The 21,070-nt window shown below is 35.7% G+C and overlaps 1 protein-coding gene across 2 annotated transcripts; it reads right to left on the bottom strand.

Annotated features, from left to right (window-relative positions):
- Window positions 1–13,386: 13,386 nt before the first annotated feature.
- Window positions 13,387–20,246, bottom strand: LOC110941270. 2 transcript variants are annotated; one of them, XM_022182894.2, is made up of 16 exons: window positions 20,092–20,210; window positions 19,547–19,649; window positions 18,933–19,297; window positions 18,289–18,338; window positions 18,156–18,190; window positions 17,987–18,065; window positions 17,830–17,905; window positions 17,643–17,726; window positions 17,377–17,537; window positions 16,466–16,528; window positions 16,214–16,373; window positions 15,898–16,117; window positions 15,693–15,770; window positions 15,457–15,582; window positions 15,330–15,381; window positions 13,387–14,089 (listed from the first exon to the last, which is right to left on the bottom strand). In XM_022182894.2, the coding sequence occupies exons 3-16, from the start codon at window positions 19,231–19,233 to the stop codon at window positions 13,937–13,939; spliced, it is 1,638 nt and encodes a 545-aa protein (XP_022038586.1). In that variant the 5' UTR covers window positions 19,234–19,297; window positions 19,547–19,649; window positions 20,092–20,210; the 3' UTR covers window positions 13,387–13,936. The 2 variants fall into 2 exon arrangements, with proteins under 2 accessions (XP_022038586.1, XP_022038585.1); XM_022182893.2 differs by lacking the exon at window positions 19,547–19,649 and having other exon boundaries at window positions 20,092–20,246.
- Window positions 20,247–21,070: the final 824 nt, after the last annotated feature.

The following is a 21,070-nucleotide window of genomic DNA, read 5'->3' as shown; positions in this document are numbered from 1 at the left end:
TCACCGACAAAGAATTCTCTACAAAACCGAAAATTTTTAATGCCCTTTAAAACCAATAGTGCAACCACATTCCTTCGTCAAAATACAAACCGTTTTGTACAAAATTTCTTTTTCCTTTTTAGGTATCACATTTTAAATTACCTCTTCATTGAGTTATTCAAACCTTTTTAAACTCGCACGTCTATTCACACACATGCACGTTTTACTCATGCTTAATGCATCGAATCGTTTTAGTCAAACAAACCTTTTTACAAACCTATCTTTTCATTCCTTATATTTCATACTTTACAAAACGTATCAAATTTCCAAGTCTCGATATTAGACAATCATTCTTTTAGCCAAAATTGTTTTTTTTTTCCAAAATCTTCCTCTTGAATAAATTTGGGACGAAATTTCCTAAAAGAGGGGAGACTGTAACGCCCCGCGTTTCGTACTTTCCTTAATTAGAAAGCTTGTTCGTAATTCTATTTCTGGAAATCTTATATTCCTTGTAATCGTCTTTCCGTTGTACCGTTGTAAGATCCGAGACTTGAATCATAAACAAAATTCGTATTTCGTTAAATTCATGTTCTACATATTTCATACATGTTCATACGTTTGGATTAATTGCACATGTGATACCTTATTCGTAATTCTTATGAAATGCGTTAAACTTGCAAATACTAGTCTTGCATGCTCAATTCATGCGGATACGATACTATTTCTCAACAAATATACTTATTCATACTTGTTTTATACTTACTTTTTTGTTTTAATTGCATAATATACCCTTACACTTTACCTTTTATACATAAAACACCTTAAAACATAACTATGTGAAACTTAATGGACTAAAAGTGTCAAATAATCAAACAAAATCACCAGCTCAGGCGGCTCGTGGGCCGCGACCCTCACACATATCACTCCCACGCCCCGCGAGAGAGGTGAATCCGCAGAATCCTTTCAACAGCTCGTTTATTGGGCGATTTTTGTTGTGTTTAGGTGTGTTTCTTCCCTTAAATGGCCACCTAACTTAACCTAATCACTCCCTATAAAACCCAACCCATTCCCACACATTTTCCACTTTTCAAACACTTCATTTTCACTCTCAAACACCCTAAATTCAGCTAAGAAATCAGTAGCAAAACGAAATCATATCAAGTTGCAAAACTGAGCATAAACTCACTTATCTTCCATTTTTCTCATTTCTTCTTGCTTCTTAGCACTTGGAACACCCTTACGTATGTTTCCACAGGTTTTCCATAGAAAACCAAGGATGGAACATCACCATAATGAGGCAAAAGTGCAAGAAACTTTCTATTTTGTAAAAAAAAACTTTGTTAAACATACTTGAACTTATGTTCTCTTCATACAGTCTTATGTCCTTATGCCACTAATCAAGACTATGATTATGTGTGCTTAAAAACAAGGTTGTAATTCAGAGGTTTTAATGTAACAACCCGCACTTTCGCGCTTGTTACTCTCGTTACGCCTAGCACCGAGATTCAGATCATAATGTAAACTATATCGCTTACTACGCTACTTCGCATATTTTCGCACTACATCGCTTATTACGCACGCTATATCGCATTTCACAACGCATACGCTTATAATGCTACCGCATACACGATGATATCACGTGAGTATCTAAATTACTCGCTCTCGCTCATCTCAATGCAAACTCAATGCAAACTCGAAACTTGTTTAAGTACTAAAACTTGTTATGACCTATTATATTAAATTATTAGTTAGATATAAATATCTAAGTACTAAAACTCGTTTAAACGCGCACACGCTGGCACGCGCAACTCAATTAATCGCACTTATCGAAACGCTACCGAATTGCTGCCCAAGTGTTTTCAAGTAAGATCTATCATTTTTACGTAATCACACAACGTTTTCCACTACGATTTTCCATAAGATTCACTTCGATTTTATCAAAACTCCTTCATTTCATCAAAACCCTTCGATTTCCTTGCAAACTTCTCTATTTTCATCAAAACATTCATCTTTTTCATCAAATCTTCTTATTTCACCTCTAATCTACACTTAACCGAGTGTATTGGGACTAGCTAAGGCTTCCCAAGTTAGAAATCAGTTGATTTCACACTCACCAAGTGTTAGATCTGGGTGAAAACTCTTTAAAACCTTTTAATTTTCACACTAAACCGGACCTAAAACGACATGTATTTTGTTCACTAGATAGTGGAACGAGGTGGTGTCGAAACCGTCTCGAATTGGACTCGAAAACACATCTGATTCAAATGAAAACACAGCTCCAAATGTAAGAACAGCCACTTGTGAAAACTGGATTGTTCTGTGCGAATCCTTGGCTTCGTACGAAGGCACGCCTTTCGTACGAAGGCATTGCCTTCTTACGAAGGCAGGTGGCTTCATACGAAGGCACTGGTTTTGCACAACCCAGCCCAAGTTCTCACCTGTGACTTGAACAAAGACCTCTCCGGCGCTAAGTTTAATCAGTAGCTTAAGGCTGGAGGGATGAACAGTCGATTTCTCAAAACAAGACGCGAAGAACACTCGATTTTGGACCAACGGAAGCAACACATGTGCGAAGTCACCACCTTCGTACCTTCGTACGAAGCTACTGTGTCCCACTCATCACTCCGATTCGACCGTTTTAGCACTTTGGAGGACTCACGCACTTCTGTTCCCGAACGCAGGCTAGTCCGACGCACTCTCCACTCTATCCAGACCGTGTTTTACTGTTAAACGCACACTGAGAGTATACTTGATCCGTTTTTACGCTTTAAAACACACTTTTGGGGTGTAACACACATTCATATCAAACACATTTATCAAAACGCAGTACACATTCTAAACGATTATCACATGCGAATGACTGACGTACATATTTACACGTGATTCTTGATACAAATGTGCTAGGACTCTTACTCGTGACGTTAGCTAGTATGGTACTATAGTTAGACTCACACCCGACGGGGTCTAGTTAAGGACAACACGCCCTGTTGGCTCTCCTTCGCCGTCATCTCGGAACTTAGCTGGCAGTTTTTGTCTCGTAGTGTATATGTTGTGTATCTCGTTTATGTATGAGGAAATTCGCTATGCTTTTATCTACTTTACTATTATATCAAACCTGTATACTCGCCAATACATTTTGTATTGACATTATTTTAACGTATGTTGCTGGTTAATCACAGGTTATCATGAATCAAGATTAGGAAGTCTAGAAACTCACATAGAATCTAGGTTGTTTGATTTGTATTGTTTGAGAGACATGAAATCTGTATGAATGTTTGTTGAAATATTGTTTATTAGTATGGAATAATGAACGCATTAAACACTGTCATTAAATAGTTGTTATGGATTTGAGCAATCTGATTCGCCTAGTGCCGCGCCCCGATGATTCCGCCATCGGTTGGGGTGTGACATTTAATCCTCTAAACTTTATGTTTTTAAAAGGGTTTTAACCCACAAGTGATGAACAACTCTTGAACTTGTATATGTGTGATTATTTGGATAGCTTGGTCTATCCTACTTACAATCCACACTTCACTTGATGATTTCTCTTAGTTAGTATGTATATTCATTTCCTTATTGTACATTCATGACCATCCTTGTTGTCTTATGATAATTTGTGCATTGGTGACTACAAAAGAGGTTTTAAAATGGAAGATTTATCCTCCTAACTCTATGTATGACTTCTATGATAATACTTGTAACATTGTTGGACTAAACTTATAAATACTATATAAAATATATAATACCCATTGTAACCGAACCCTTAAAGATAATCTAATGGTTATTCATCAAGTTATTAAGTTACATCACCTAAGTGCTTAGTTCCTCGTTATGATTCTAATAGGTATTAAACCTATGAAATCATTCTAACTCCTACGGGTTTTCATAGTGTAAAGAACGAGTGCTAAGTCTAAATAATTATTTCCTTGTACATTTACTTTGTTATACTTTTAAATTCCGAATCCCGACTCTAATCATTCCTTAAACTTCAAACCGAACACATTCAAACTCCTAATCTCATTAAACTCTTCAATACTTGGATAATCGAAAGACCTAGCAAAATTGTGAGTACACTTGACCCGTTTTACTTTTAAAACACTTTGGGTTGTAACATGTTAATATACAAACTTCACATTCACACACTTAAACATGCTTTATACTCTCAGTCCTATATACATGCTACTTGTTTACTTAGGTTCATGCTAGATTATACATGCTTTATGTCATTAACTTTGCTAAGCCCCAACTTAACGTATATAGCGCTATAGGAGTAGCACGCCGCCCGTCGGGGTCTTGTTGAGTCTTTATTCATTCTAAATGGTCTCGTCACTTTTGTGGTGAGGGATGCTAAATACTAGTGGACACTTGGGTTTGACATATTGGGATGCATGCTAGTTACCTTGTTTACAAATTGTCATGTGGATTCGAGAAAATGCTTTTATACTTATGCTATATTTATTTAAACCTTGTGTACTCACCAATGCTTTCGCATTGACACTTTATTTTAAACATGTTACAGGTTTGACGATGATATTGATGATGCATGGAACATAGTAGGATGCCTAGATAGTCATTTTAAATTTTGTATATATATTGTAAAGTAATTCTTTCATTTCAAGTTGTTGTAATTGTATTTTCATTTCCATGCTTTAATCGAATTCTTGTAGTAATAAAATGAAGTTCATTATGTAAATACTTGTCGCAAAATTTTAGTGTTATGTGTAATGAGTAATCTGTCATCGTCTCAATCCGATGTTTCCGTCATCGGTTGGGGTGTGACACTAGTCTGGTTAAAATTTTAAGTTAAGTATGGCATGTGCTCTTCACATGAGGGTAGATTGGTAATTTTCCTTATTTGTTTACAAAATTATAAAACCTTATCTCTTCTTCGACTCTCTTCCCCCCCCCCCACCCTCGAGTCTCTCTATCTCTCTACAGATCTGTGATTTGGTGTTCGGGTCAGATTTGGTGTCTAACGATCTGAGATTTGGTGTGTGGGTCAGATGTGGCCGGACTTGTGGTTAGACAGCGGCGATGGTAGTTTCCCCTAAACGGCTCAGTGGTCGTGGTCGTTAGGGTTTATCTTTCTCCTAAATTGCACCTATTCAACACAGACAACTATGGCAGAAGTAGGTGGGTTTAAGTTTCAGACATGCACCACCATGACCAAAAAGAGATGGTGGTAATGATTATTGGTGGTGGTTTGGAATTGGAGGTTTTTTTATGCAACAACGATGGCGATGGTTTAAAATTGAAGGTGATCTATTCATGTAGCTTATTTAATAGTAATTCACAGACTAAATTTTGTTTTTTTAAGTAGATTGAATTTTGTAGTTTCAGTGAAATAATTTTTTAAGTCAATTAAGTTTTTTGCAGTTTTTTTCGATCATGTTTTTTAGTTTCAGTCGATCTAGCTTTGTGGTTTCAGTCGAGATCGGTTTTTTTGTCATTTCAGTCGACCAAATTTTGTAGTTCCTAATGATTGAATCTTGTTGTTTAAGTGGATTAATTTTTTTTAGTTTATGTCACTTGAATCTTGTTATTTAAGTCGATTGAGGGTTGGGTTGCTACACAAGTGGTGGGTGGTGATGGTGGCTGGTGGATTGTTAGTGGTGGCAGTGGTGGTACACGGTAGTGGTTGTGGTGGTGAACTTTGCCGGAAACGGTGGTGGTAGCTCTCACAGTGATGGTGGGGGTGGGGATTGGTTGGGGAGAGATAAAAGGGGGAGAGAGATCTGAAACAAAGAGATGTGTTTTGTTCATTTGTTTAATTTAATATATTAATAAAATTACTAATCTACCCTCATGTGCAAGACACATGCCATATTTAACTAAAAGATTTAAACAGGTTAGAGTCAAAGGACCTAAGGTGTAACGTGTTTTACAAATAAAGGATTGTGACTGTAATTATTGAAGTTAAAGGCTATCTATTGTAATACAATACAAACATAAAGGACGAAAAGTGTAATTTACCCTTTAGAATATTATATTTGTTACTGTAATGTTTTTCTTATTTTTTTTAAGTTCTTTATTAATCCTTTTATTTATAATTTTGGTTCATTTTTTAAGCTATTTTTATTAGATACTAAATATATTTATAAAACTTCTAATAACATTTAAAGTTTAATAAAAACAAGAGTTAATTGTCAAAATCGTCCCTGAGGTTTGGGCAGGTTTGCCATTTTCGTCCAAAATGACACTTTTGTACCAAATTGCCCCCAACGTTTGTAATTTTTTGCCATTTTCATCCAAACCACTAACTTAGTTTATTTTTTCTATTAAATTGAGGATATTTGGATGAAACTGACAAATATAAAACCACAGGGACGATTTTGGCAATTTACTCAAACTCTTATAAATTTCTTTTATTTAATTAATTTTGTTACATATATAATAAAAAAAGAGTATACATGCAATTTTTATATGAAAAAAATAATAGCTTTGTCACATAATTTTTATAAATTTTCATCCAACCACTAACTAAGTTAATTTTTCTATTAAGGCGAAGGATGTTTATAAACTAAGACAGAAATTAATTTCTAATTTTTTATATAGATCAGTTTTATAAAAATAAAATCTACTTAGACCTTTAAATTTTATAAAACTAAAATGTTGGTAACCTTATTGAAAAAGGCCAAATAAAAAATCTTATCATATGTACCAAGTTTGTAATTCATCTTCTACTCTTTTAAATTCGCTCCTAAGGAAAAACAGAAGCCAGTGCCCCCCCCCCCCCACCCTATCAACCAACGTATCGTTACAAAATCTTAAAATTACCCACCAAATTGTAATTTATAATGCTATGAACCAAAAGTTTCTTTACTCAAGCCACTTAGAATAAGTATTAGCTAGTTACCCTCATAATGTTAATTAAATAAATATTTTATTTCTACCAACATATTTCCTAGGTGCTCAAAACATTTAAAAAATATGTAACGTTTTACAATTTTTTTCTATCTTTACAACTGATAAATACTAAAAGTTGTAATCGATTGTTATGTGTTGAACACCAATGACGTTTTCTCTTTATAAAACTGATTTATATAAAGAAGCTGTAAATTAATTTATGTCTTAATTTATAAAATTTAAAACATCCTTCATCTTAACAGAAAAATAAACTGAGTTAGTGATTTGGATGAAAATTTATAAAAATTATGTGACAAAACTATTATTTTTTTTTCTAAAAACTCCATGTATATTCTTTTTTTATTATATATATAACAAAAATAATTAAATAAAGAAATTAAAAAGAGTTTGAGTAAATTGCCAAAATCATACCTGTGGTTTTATATTTGCTAGTTTCATCCAAATATCCTCAACTTAAGAGAAAAAATAAACTAAGTTAGTAGTTTGGATGAATATGGCAAAAAAGTTACAAACGTTGGGGGCAATTTGGTACAAAAGTGTCATTTTGGACGAAAATGGCAAACCTGCCTAAACCTCAGGGACGATTTTGGCAATTAACTCTAAAAACAATTTATAACCTTCTCGTGTGCCTATGGCTTTATAGCATAGTGGCATCTTAGTGGTGGATAGAGGTGGCAATCTTGACCCAAAGGTTTTCAAGTGGGTTACTTTGGGTTGCTTTTAAAATTATATGGGTTAGTTTGGGTAAGATGTTTTAACTAAACGGGTCACAACGGGTCAATTGAAATTTGTTCTTGTTATTTTCGGGTCAAAGCGGATCGACAACTTTAAAGAAATAGGTCGATGTGGGTTAGCACCTTAAAGAAACGGGTCAGATTTCATATCAGAATGGGTTTCGGGCCGGCACAAGTGTCTGCACAAGACGGGTTACGGCACGAAATAGGTTTTAGATCGGAACGGTTTCAGTTCGAATTGAGTTTCGGACCGAGACGAGTTTTGGCACGTGGCGGGTTTCGGATCGGAACGGGTAGGTTCGGATCGGGTTCGGGCCGACACGGGTTTCGGATCTCAACGGGTTTTAGGCCGACACGGGTTTCCGCACGGGACGGGTTTTAGGCCGACACAAATTTCCGCACGGGACGGGTTTTAGGCCGACACGAGGTTCCGCACAGGACGGATTTCGGATCGCAACGGGTTTTAGGCCGACACGGTTTCAATAGTTTCAGTTTTTATTGTTTCGTTTCGGTTTTTTGTTTCGTTTGGTCGGTTTATTCGGTTTCAAGATAGTAGACGGTGATCATCATGCAAAATCGAACACGAGTTATGGCAGTATATGGTTTCGAAACAACCATCTTTCGTTCACAGTTTGCAGGAGTAATTCCCGCCATATTCCTTTGCGTGTACTCTAACGAAGCTAGAAAAGACGGTGAGATCGAAAACAGAAATGACCAGATGCTAAATTCACCGGCCCGTGAAAACCATGAAATGCAGAAGATGTCGCCATCATGTTAACAAGATCTTTTTCCTTTTGATGCATATCGTCTTGTTGATACATATTTGATTCAACTGATGGCTCAGGACTTTGCTTCGGTAGAACATGGTGTAAGGTTGAAAACTCGTTTTTCTCAGTTTCCGGTTCAACGTTTTTCCTTCTATGGGTTTTTCTATTTTCTGGTGGTTTGTTGTGGGTCCCTTGAAAAAGGACGTATTGGTATGTATCGGTTAGACTGTCTTCAATGCAATATCCATAATCCCATCCGAGATGATGTGGAATTTATCCAAGTTTCCAGGCGCATTGGAGCAGATCCGAAGGGGAGGGATCCAAAGGGAACATCCGACTGCAAGGGCACCCTTTTGTTTCGGTTCTTATGCCAAACTATAAAGAAAAATTATTTAAATGTTGTGTAGTGGGTTGGTACCATTTGCTTGTTACCGGAAAAGAAAGATGAGATCTGAAGTGGTGGAGTTGGTGATGGTGCTATACGCGGATGGTGGTGCTATACGCGGATGGTGGAGTTGCTTCTTGCCGGAAGAGAAGGATGTTTGATGCTTTCAAAGTGATAATATATATTATGGGGATGTGCGCTATTATGGAGACAAATCAATTAAAAAATTACGAATATTATATCTGAGTAGTTATATTTGTTAAATAATTAAATAGTTATTTTAAATACATTTTAACGGTTTAAGTAATTAAATAAAAATAAAAATAGGTGATTATTTGGAAAATGTAAAGATGTTTGTAGGGTTGGAGGTAAAATTGAGGGTTTTAAGGATTTGTAAGGATTTTTAAGAATTTGTAAGGATATGACGTGGCAGCTGATTGGACAGTTAAGGACGCGTAAGGGCGTGCTTAGCATTGTAGATAGTCTTAGTTCAGGGCTGGACCGCGTTTTAGCAAACGAAGGCCGTTGAATATCATTGACCAAAAGACCAGATTTCAAATTCCGTTGACCTTAGTTAGCATGTGAATTGACAGCAGAGGTCTTTGGTGAACGAGTGTGGTCAAAGTCAGACTCTTGACCAACGGATTCCGACTTTCGTTCAACTGATTCAACCGATCTCACCATTTTTTCTAGCTTTGATTTTAACAGTAGTTAAGTTTGTTATTATGGGTATGTTTGGCATGGAGCTTTTAGGAGCTTTTAGGAGCTTCTAGCTTTAAACTTTTAAGAAAAAGCTCTTACTCAATAAAAAGTCTTGTTTGGTTGAAAGAGCTTTAAGCTTTTAGGTTAGGAGCTTTAAGCTTTTGGTTGAACGCTACTAGTAGTAGCGTTTAGAAGGAGCTACAAGCTTTTAGGGAAAAAATGACTATTTTAACCTCTAAAAATAGGAAACTTTTTAATGCACCAACTTTTTAAATTTTTAGTTATGTCCATTTTGATCATTTTATACATTTTATTAAAAGCTCCAGCTACTCTACCAAACAACAAATATATCTAAAAAGCTACAGCTACTAACTACCAGCTACAGCTACCAGTTTCCAGCCACCAGCTACCAGCTTACAGCTTCCAGCTAGCAGCCACCAGCTACTTTTGCCAAACATACCCTATATTCGGTTAGGCAGATTAGTTAGTACATAACCCTTGATGTACAATCTTTCTCTTTTTTTTTTAAAGCAATTTTTAACCAACCCCGCCCGAAACCCATTCTGACCCGGACCCATTTCAACCTGAACCCGTTCTGACCCGAACCCGTTCCGACCCGAACCAAAACAACCATTTTTGTAATTGACCTGTTTTGACCCATGACCCGACCCGACCCGAATCAACCCGTTTGCTAGGGGTGGGATAAGGCTTTTGGACCAATAGGTCCTAGGTTCGACTCCCACAACGGGGATTTTTCCCATATTTATTGGCTTTCCTCCTAAATTGGTGTAGGCATTATGCCTAGTGGAGATGGATATGAACGGGTGGTTCCGCTGGTGGCACGATGATACTCTAGTGGTACGTCAGTGATCCAAATTTATTGTTCTAAAAAAACCTTCTCGTGTGTATTTAGTACACTCATTAGAAAAAAAAATGATAATCAAGGTATGCTTTAGAATATAAAAATAAAATTATATTTGGATCTTGCAAGTAAATAGTTTTCGTTCTCTCACTTTATTAGAGAGTGGCACTCTATTATAAAGTATGAATTATAAAGAGTTAATTAACAATTTTGTTTTAAAAATTAGTTTCACTACCTCTCACTTTATTAGAGAGTGACACTCTATTATAGAGTATGAACTATGAAGAGTTAATTAACAATTTTGCTTTAAAAAAATAGTTTCACTACACAAGTATCTATATCTAACAATACATAATTTCAATTATATCTTATCTTAAAATACCATATTATAATTTCTAAATCTAACTAACTGTTAATATATTTTTATTCAACCCGCGTGTAAGGCTTTCGAATTCTTTGAGGCGGGCCTAGTTTAAAAATAGTTAAAGGGCCATTTATACAACCCGCATGGACTCTTTAGTTCTCGAGGACGGCCGTATGTAAAAAAATTGAGGATACCCCTCAATTTTTCTTCTAGGTCCACCATTGATACCTATTAAGAGAACCATGGCAGGTGTCAACCTCAAGGTATTGAATTCCCACAATTTGACATGTTTTTTTATTTTTATATAAACTAGATACTTTCCGTCCGCGCGTTGCGGCGGAACCCAATGACTACAAAAGACGTGTCAGCAACGGCAAATAGATACCGAATATCAAATCATAAATAAAAAGACATGGTAAGGATAGTCACTCCGTCATAAAAAAAGCGATTTTAAATAACCTAATATATAAATATATAATAATAGGACCCACACGTCCTCCACGTTGGAAATTCGTTTGTTTTCAGTTCAGTTATTATTGTTCTAACACGTTAAAATATGGATGAGCTCGGTACCGGTAACGGCAGTGAAAGTACTGATCCGGAAAATCATGGAAATTAGGTACCGGCACCGAAAATGCTCGGTACAATACGGCATGTTATTTGAAGGTAAAAATCAATAAATACAGGTATGGTGCTAGACCAGTGTCGAACCGAAAGTAACGATTCTGAAAACGCCAAAAGGTGGGTACCAAATTGGTTCCGAAAATGATTTGGTATAGTAAATTTGGTACCGATACGATACCGGTTCGTTTACAGGATTTGATACGATTTGCTCATCAATATTCTAAATATCCAAGTTAATTTTACATGCTACAATTCATTTATTACAGAAAAAGACAAAAAAGAAAGCAAAATAAGTTGTTGTGTATATAAAAACTCATTCAAACGAAATACAGTTTACTTACTGTGTGTATGAAAAGTAATCTAAACGGTGCAATTACTTGCATTGCTGCGTTGCTACAGGATTTGATGAGCTTGGTACCAACCGGTACCGAAAATACCGTTACCGAAATCCTCAAAAGTGGGTACCGGTACCGAATATACCTAGCATGGTACGGTTCGGTACCGGTCGGTACTGGTACGACACCAGTATTTGAGGGTAAAAACCGGTGAATACCTGTGCAGAACCGGTACCGAAAATACACCGGTTTGATAAATTTGAGACCTGTATCTATACCCGATACCATCCTAATTTTAATTTAAAAAATAAATAATCAATCACTGTTTATTGTGTTTCTTTTTTATCATATAGTAATTTTAGTTTGATGTTCTTTTGTTTTATATGACCTAACCCGCTATGAACCGTTTTTTTTTTATACAACTAAGGGACTAAAATCTTTAAAAATATTCTACACCCCTAGGAAAAAATTTCTAGGTCCGCCACTGTATATAACTAACGAATCATCGCCGCATTGCGACGGGTGATAATTCTAGTTATCTTTAACCAACAAACATCTTAACCTGAAATGGTTTAGAAAGAACAAAAATTATGAAAATAGTCATAAAATTTTAAATTAACATATTCACTCACAAAAGCCATTTTTGAAAAGAGTTTGCAGTGAATAAGCATCAAATCTCTTTTTATATCATGTTATGCTGATAGTATAAAAGGGTTTCAACAGCTTTTTATTTGATAGCAGTTTCACTACAAGATATAATGTGTTACTTGGACTAAAACCATTAATGCACCACTACTCCATTGAGGTGAGTACCATGCATTAGCTCATCGTGTTTAAGAGGTTTATTGGATTTGTATATGCCTCATGAATCGTATTCAAGCTCTGATCTGCATTTTATCTGTGACGTACTCTTCGAGTTGGTGTGTGTTTAACTTTTTACAGGAGATGAGCTTGCATGCATCTTAACAAATAGATTGGTTTCGGCATTGTTTGCTTCTCTTTGATTCAAGTGGGGTTGATGGCCAATTGGCACAGACGAATTCTTCAAGAATACCTAGGTTTAAAGGTCGTGGGTTCAAGTTTCACACGTGACAAATTAAATAAATTCCTCGTCACAGAAAACGGTTTATAGTTGCAAAAGTTTAGTGACAACCCCAACTATTGTTAGTTGGCCGCCACCGGTCCTAACAATAAAAAGCACCACTAGCAGTCTTAACTATTAACATATTGGCCTTTAATGAGCCCTGACTAACAGAACACTAACGTCGTTAGTCACTGGAAAAACGTCTTTGGCTGGAAAAAAGGTTCCTAAAGATCCGATATAAGATTACAAAGAGGCTTGTGACGAAAATGTTGAGTTTTCCAGCGACTTCAATAATTGGGGCTTTTACTAAAATAATTGTTGTAAAGGTCCGATCTAAGGTTACAAAATGGTTTGAGACGAAAATGTAAAGTTTTCTGGCCAAAAAGGAGTGTTCCGACCAAAAAAAATCTTTTTTCGACGACCTTAATAATTAAGGCTTTTACTAGAAAAATGTTCTTAAAGGTCCAATCTAAGGTTACAAAAAGGTTTGAGACAAAAAGGTTAAGTTTTCTGGCCAAAAAGAGTTTTCCAGCGACCAGCGCCTAACGACATTAGGGTTCTGTTAGTTAGGGTCTATTAGAGGTCAATATGTTAATAGTTGGGAATGCCAATGGTGATTTTTGTAGTTGGGACCAGTGACGACCAACTAATAGTGGGGATTATTTAAATCCATTATTTCTTAATTAAAACCTGTTAAGAGAGGTTGGTAATGGTTATTAATAATGGTCAACTAACATCCTGCAATCAAGTATCCTTGTTTTAGATGACGCAAAATACAAAAGATTTGATTCCTCATTTCTCTCCCAACCAACTCTCTCACCACATTTATAGGCTTGTCACGCTCGCTACGCCGCTTCCTTTGGAAGTGAATGCGTGTCCTTACGTGACGCTATGCTTGCATCCTAAGAGAAAGACGATACAATGGTCGCCATGTTGCATCCACACCAACAAGACGCATCTCGTGCATATATGAATACATCCAAAATTATTTTGTAAACAAGATGGAAAACTAGCTTTAATAATAAACGAGGTTGGTTACCTGGAAGCCAAAGAACATCATTAAACTTTCAAGACACAACGCCACTCGTATAAGCTCGACTACCGTATGCTCTGCTAATCATATGTTTAAATCAAAAGATCTTCAAGCAGCAAATGACTCAAATTAAAGCAGCCTATATTTGAAAGATCAAAAACCAAGGAAATGACATCAATCTTCCGAGATAAAGATTTTGTTTAATCAGCATCTCCAAGGCCATCACTTCCGTCTCCTCTTTTAGAGATCGGGGCATAGTTAGAACCAGGGTTCTTTCTCTGCGAAGCGATTTCAGCATTTTTCCTTAGAACTGCACCAGGTGATGGATAAGGTCGTTGTTGAAACAAAGGACCCTGAAAATTGAAACGGTTTAAATAGTTAGTTCCATACTCGTAAATTTAAGGCTTTTTTTAACTATACCATTAGAATTAGGGGATAAATTCATATACCCCCTCAAAACTTGATATAATATCATATATATACACACCCTACGAAAACCATAATATCAAATTTACTAACTTTTAAACTTGATAATTTTACCCTTCCTTAAACTTGCATTAGGATAAAAGAGTTAAGGAGATAGAGAAGAGTATAATGGTCATCCTACAAATTGTTATTCATGAAATCGGTAAATGTGAAATATCAAGTAGTTGAATCGGTATATTTTATAGCTGATATTATTTTACTAGTCTGGTAAATTTTTTTTGAACGGTGACTTTCTTTTTGAGTGACCCAATGTCACACCGCCTAATCGGCGGCCCTAGCCAAGTCTGCCCAGACTTACGTTGTCTTAACCGGGCCCGCGCTGGGTTGGCCAGACTTGGTTACGGCGTTCCACCGGAAACCGTACGGCCTCCACACAAGAAGCCTCGCTGAAGTAACAGCCGGATGAAAACAGGGGTGCGGCTCAGGATCGAACCCCCCTCGGTGGGTTTGTCACCATCATTGCCCAATATCCACCCCAATATGACACAAGTGGGAATCGAACTTGAGTCTCCAATGGAAAACACAAGTCTCCTACCACTAGGCCACAAGTAGGGGGATACTAGTCTGGTAAATTGTTGCACTTAATTCGGATCCAGACTTAAAAAGGTAGAGATAAAGTTGCAAAGAATGAAGAGATAAATATAGAAGTTTGAATTAAATAAGTTAATTACTATTTCATTTGGTTTTATCTTGTTTATTTATTTGTTTTACTGTTTAAATAGAATTAATATCAGAATAGAACCATGGTTTAACTTTAGTGTAACAACTATTGGATTATATTATTATTAGGGTAATACTAGTACGAGCGCGCGAGCTCAGTTAGGTTTTAGGGTTCCTTGTCGTACTAATACACCCTAATAATAATATCATCCAATAAAAAACATGTGTCTATATCTTGTTTTCATTATCACGTTCGTGAGTTTTTAATAATAAAATCGAAACCAAGTTTTAGCATCAAATCCGTTGTGAGTTTATTTAATTTTGCGAACTGTTTGAATGACTAGGCCTTCAAAAATATCAAATTATGCAAGTTTAGGAGGATATCTAAAATTTCTACCAATTAAATAGGTGATTAAAATGAAACAAGCAACTAAAAGTGTGACACACCGTTGCAGTAGTATCCGCCGCTCGTGGCTGTACCCCTTTAAGGCCAACAACCCTGAAAATCAGCAACAGAAATTAACACACATTCATGGACAGAATATGTAAATGAACTTAAAATGTAATAGCATACCAGCCGCCACGTGGAGCATCTGAATATGAACTTGGATCCATTGGATCCAATTCATCATCTTCAGTATGAGCACGTTTTCTGCTTTCTTTTTTATTTCCTTTTCCTACTGGGGGTTTCATGGTTGACCTACAATTTCAACAATAATATAATAATAAAATATTAATAACTGTCGAGGCGAGAACAACAGAGTGAACAGACCTAAGGAATAAGCTAGAATTTCAAGAATGGTATAATACCTTGACTTAGAATTAGTCCCGTTATGCTGACTTGCTGCAATCATAGACAGATATTGGCGTTCTGGAAGGTCAAGGACCCTAAATACAAAAACAAACTACGTTTGTTAAAGAAAATATATATTCAATAAATAAAAACTGAAAATGTTTTCATCATTAAAGTTCCCATAAACTATTTCAAGAACGGCTTGAGTCTTGACAAAAGTACCGTGTGCAATGACAACAATAACCCCATGACTGTACAAGGTCTAATCCCCAACCACCACATCCCGAACATTTCTTTAGCTCTAACGAGTGGTCACTGGATTTAGGATTTGAAACGTCTCTAGAATCTACGTTGGCCTGTTGACCAGATGCTGACTTTTGTGATGAACCAGGGTGCTCCCATTGTGATACGTTGGTTTTTGAGTTGTAGTAATATTTACAACCTGTTTTAGATGAAAACTCTTCTTACTTCTAAACATACGGTAATTAATAATATTTAGATAATCGGAGGGAATAATATAAAATTATAAATTACATACCACTTGTCTCATCCAGTACCTCTTGCCAGTCTTCTAGAAGAGCTGAAGATGATTGTGGCTGTGAGTTCATGGACGGCCCCACAGGCTTTTCCCACTGGCTTATTCCGGATTTTTCATTGTAGTAGAATACACAACCCGTTGTTGGGTCCCTGGATTCTATCTACATGATAGCGAAAATAACCAATACAGCTTAAAATAAGCTTGAAAACTATTTAGTCAAATATGCATAAAAATAGAAATAGTTATACTCACCCATCCTGGTGGTAATGTCGAAGGCACCGTGATTTCAGGTGATTGTTTAACTTGATTCAAATTCTGCAACAGTAGGTGGAACACATCAATGTAAATGCATATATATATATATAGGGTAAGGTTCATGCGAGAACCACCTTTATTGCGAGAACCGCGAGAACCAATGTGAACACAACCTAAAATAGCTAAAAAAAACTAACCCCCCCCCCAAGCTAAAATGCTAAAAACTAAACCCCCAAAAAACCTAAAAAAAGCTAAAAAAAAAATTTAATATTTTTTATGTTAAAATCGCTACTTTTAGTAGCCAAAAAAAAATTTTTTTTGGCTACTAAAAGTAGCGATTTTTTTATAAAAAATATTAAAAAAAAATTTGTGTGTTTTTTAGCTATTTTTAGGCATTTTTGGTTGTGTTCACATTGGTTCTCGCAATAAAGGGTGGTTCCTAACGGATCTTTGTCCTATATATATATATATATATATATATATATATATATAGGTAAAGAGTACTGTACAATATTGCTTATCGTACATTACGTACGCTTCAATCTCAGCCGTCAGATCATCTCCCGCATTTTAAAATTGCATGTTGTTTTTTTATAACAATTTCGCATGTGATAATTTTTGATGAATTCGCATGTTTTTTGTACCAATTTCGCATGTGATAATTTTGATGAAATAGCATGTTTTTTTGTAACAATTTCGCATGTGTTAATTTTGATGAAATCGCATGTTAAAAAACCAACATGCGAAATTGTTGGAAAAAAACAACATGCGAATTCAATGCGGGAAGATGATCGGACGGCTGAGATTGTAGCGTACGTAATGTAAGATAAGGGCATTTGTACGTTAACCTAACCCTATATATATATGTGTGTGTGTATATATATACACACACACCGAGACCAACTTACATTATCAGATGTAGTAGTATCCTTGGCTGGCTCGTCTTTTAGAATTCCCCTAGCCCTCAATTTTTGCTTAAGGAACTCCGGTAAATCATTGGTATTAGGTTTCTGTCTAGACTGTTCAGAAATATTTTGGCCAGGTTCATGTCTTTCATTGCCGTTGCTTCCTGTGGTTAAAATCAAACTTTGAATACAACATATATCTAGATTTACGAATTACATGCCCGAAAACCTTAAATATGAATATCCGCTTATTTAAACCATGGGTTTACCAGGTGGAATAGTCTCAGTCCTTGAAGCAGTGTAATAAGCTCCTCCACCAGGTACACCGTACCCATTCCCAATCTCCACATTAGCTACAAAAAACGTAAAATTCAAAATTAGCTCCAAAGATTGATGATGGTTCATAATAATGTAACAAGCACTCAACAAACACAGAAAATTAACTATTCAACAAACCTTCTGAAGAGGCAGGTTTGCCACGCTTTAGTGCCATCTGAGAACGATGATCTGTTGTTATCTTCAGTAGATGTTCCTATGTGGAGAAGTTTGAATAACAAGTTTAGTGAATCGTTCGTATGTATGTTTAACTATACAATCTTGCTAATACACACACCTTTATAGCATTAGGATCATGCCGCCCTGCGAAAATGTCTGAGTTCTCTTCATGTGATCCAGTTGCAGCCCTAGCTTCTCTAGTTCACAAAACAAATTTTAGAAACTATCACATTAATAATTCATCTACATGCTTATTAACTTATTACCATGAAGAGAACATATCATACCTTTGATCAAGTATAACTTTCTGAGTCACAATTTCCTGGAAATAAATTATTTTTTTTATAGATCAGCAAAGACAACCATACAGTGATAATATATTGATACAAGAGATAAACTTAAGGGGCATATTTGACATACTTGTTCACGTAGCACAGCATCCTGAGCAGCAGTTTCAATATCATGACAACCTAATGCATTACACACATTAAAGAAAAAGATTATCATACTGTAGAATACAAACTTCAGAATGTTTCCATATAGGCCTATATATATACACGCATATGTATACACACACACATATATATACACACACATAGTGTAAGGTTCATGGCAAACCTCAAAAAAGTGGGGAACCGGGGAGCCATGCATTTGTTTACCATATTAAATATAATCATAAAAATTCAATCTAACATGTAAAGAATTATTTTTTACAAAAACATTTCGGAGCTTTTCCATATAAAGATGTGTAGAAGCCATTCTAATAAAAAAAATATCATTTTTGTAGAAAAAAAAATTACCTTTTTTAACTGTTTTTAAGCATTCTTTTTCTTATTTATTTATTTTATTAAAAAGGCTTCTACATGTATTCATTCGCAAAAGCTCACAAAAAGATTTTGAAAAAAAAAATATAATTTTTGCATGTTAAAGTGATTTTTTTATGATATAATTAACATGTTAAATGCAAGGTTCTTCGGTTCCCCATTGAACCCACCCCTATTATATGTATATTGGTTCACTTCAAATTCAATGTATACAGTAAGATTCTGTTGGGAATCTCTTACCGGTTTCCTCTTGTGCCTTTGAAACATGATCTTGTTGAGCATTCATTGGAGGTGCATAGAGCGTAGGTTGAGGTGAGCTATATTGTGGATGAAAGTTTCCAGAGGGAGGAGTGTGGGCCACATTAGAAGGGTAATTCTGGTAAAGATTGTTTTCAGAATAGTAATTATGTTGGTGTACGTTACTATAATTTTGATATTGCTGAGGATGCGGTTGGGCAGATTGATTTGAAGATAATAACTGTGGTGCAGAATTCGGTAACTGAACACCAGGAGGCAGAGGTTCGTCATAGTTGTTAGACATGAGCTTTTGACTAATATAACTACTGAAATTAAGCCGATGTTGACAACAAAGATGCAGAATTCAACTGCAAAACAGTTTCGGAAATAAGATTCAGCAAGTTTTTAACCCAAACAGAATATAGTCAACCGTAAAACTGCTTAAATTATGCATACAACTTTGTCACATAATCACACCATGCACATACAGAAAAAAAAATCAAATTATACAGCTGATTTCTCAAGCATCATTCATGGCAATTCTTTGAGAAATTTTAATCATACCATAATCAGTTTATTTACATACAAATGTTGTCATAACAGCATATGTGCCACACCTGGATAAGCACATTCTCAGGCAGTCAGGCCGTTTTCAAGCGAAATTCCGGCCTAAGATCCTCTGAACGGGTCTAAAACAGGTTACACCGGCCCTAAACAAGCCTGAAATCAATCAAAAACAGCCTAAACAAGCATAAAACATGCCTAAAACTTCCAAAAATATGCTAAGTTGGATAGAACCTCTGTTACAAACATACTAAAAGAAAATAAAACATATCAAAAAGTTAATTCTACTTGCTCATTGTGTCACCGAAGACCTTGCTCAGGGTTAACTTTTCACCAAATTATCAAATTTCCAACTAACTTAACTGATTGTTCCTACTTCCATAAAAATATAAAATAAACATTATCACTCAAACACAAAAGCCTATAAACTTCAAATTCATCAGGAAATTTGTATTGTGAAGGTCTAAACTCATCAATAAAAGGAAGTAAACCCTAGGAAGATACTGAACAATTTATGATTTACAAATTGGCTCGTAACAGATTTCGAAACAGCGAGATTTGAAGAGTTAATTGGAGAAGAGATGATACGAAACAAAACCTGATTGATTATCAGAAGCAATGGAAATTTCTGTTGAATTTCTCCGGTAATTTTACGCTGGGATTGTTTGTACTGAGAAATGGGGTTCGAGACAATTTGTTCATATCATTAGGTTACAGCATTGGTCCCTTGAAAATGCACAACTAGCAAAAGAAGTGAACTTCTAAGGCTTTTATTGCCTTTGGTCCCCAAAATTAGAACCATCGTATATTGTATCTTCTAGTTTTGTAATTGTCTAAGTGCACCTTCAACGTTGTATGTTTCGAAGTGTTCGAATTTCCAAACCCTCAAACCGGATGGTGACACGCATTGTTGGGGGGGGGGGGGTGACAACTGTGTTCTAATAATCGTTGTACAATATAAAACAATGTGCTTTGATGTTATTATATGTGTTTTGGTGTTGTTATGTGTGTATTTGTGTTTGGTGATTTTTTTCAATTTAATTAGATTCCAATTTCAAGCTTCAAATCGCTTTCTGGAAGGTTATACGCGCACTGATGTGTAAATATAACCAGTTTAATGCAACAAACACTCCGGAATAGTGAAATATGCTTAACATACCTTAAATAACCTCCACATAACTTAGAAATAAGTTTTGGATGGTTTGGTGTGCTGAAATCAAGTTTGTTCGATCGCAGGGACTATTTGTGTCAAACTGCAAAACTATACCGATTTGTATAGTAACGAACATTCCGCAACTTGATCATAAGTTAAACATACCCTATATAACCTTTACATAGCTTAGAAATAGGCTTTGAGGGGTTCGGTATGCTAAAATAAACTTTATTGATCAATAGGGACTAAAAGCGTCAAAAAGTGCACAAGTTTGCATTTTCGCGCATATTTTACGTTCTGATTATATCCGGACATCCAAAAATTCATGTAATCATTAAAATATTATGTTTTAGTGTTTGGCATGATAAAAATCCATTCGTCGCTTGATTTGGATCGTTTTTGCGTTCGTTACGACTTCCGTCGT

The sequence above is a fragment of the Helianthus annuus genome, chromosome 5 (assembly GCF_002127325.2).
Source record: "Helianthus annuus cultivar XRQ/B chromosome 5, HanXRQr2.0-SUNRISE, whole genome shotgun sequence".
NCBI classification, from domain to species: Eukaryota; Viridiplantae; Streptophyta; class Magnoliopsida; order Asterales; family Asteraceae; genus Helianthus; species Helianthus annuus.
Note: the sequence above shows the minus strand (reverse complement) of the source record. Positions and strands in the feature narration are given on the sequence as shown.

Coding starts and splice junctions, on each gene's coding strand:
- LOC110941270 (XM_022182893.2), bottom strand. CDS start 19,233: ATGTCTAACAACTATGACGAACCTCTGCCTCCTGGTGTTCAGTTACCG. Junction 16,374..16,465: donor CGACATTACCACCAGGATGG/GTGAGTATAACT, acceptor GCTATCATGTAG/ATAGAATCCAGGGACCCAAC. Junction 14,090..15,329: donor CGGCGGATACTACTGCAACG/GTGTGTCACACT, acceptor TTCAATTTTCAG/GGTCCTTTGTTTCAACAACG.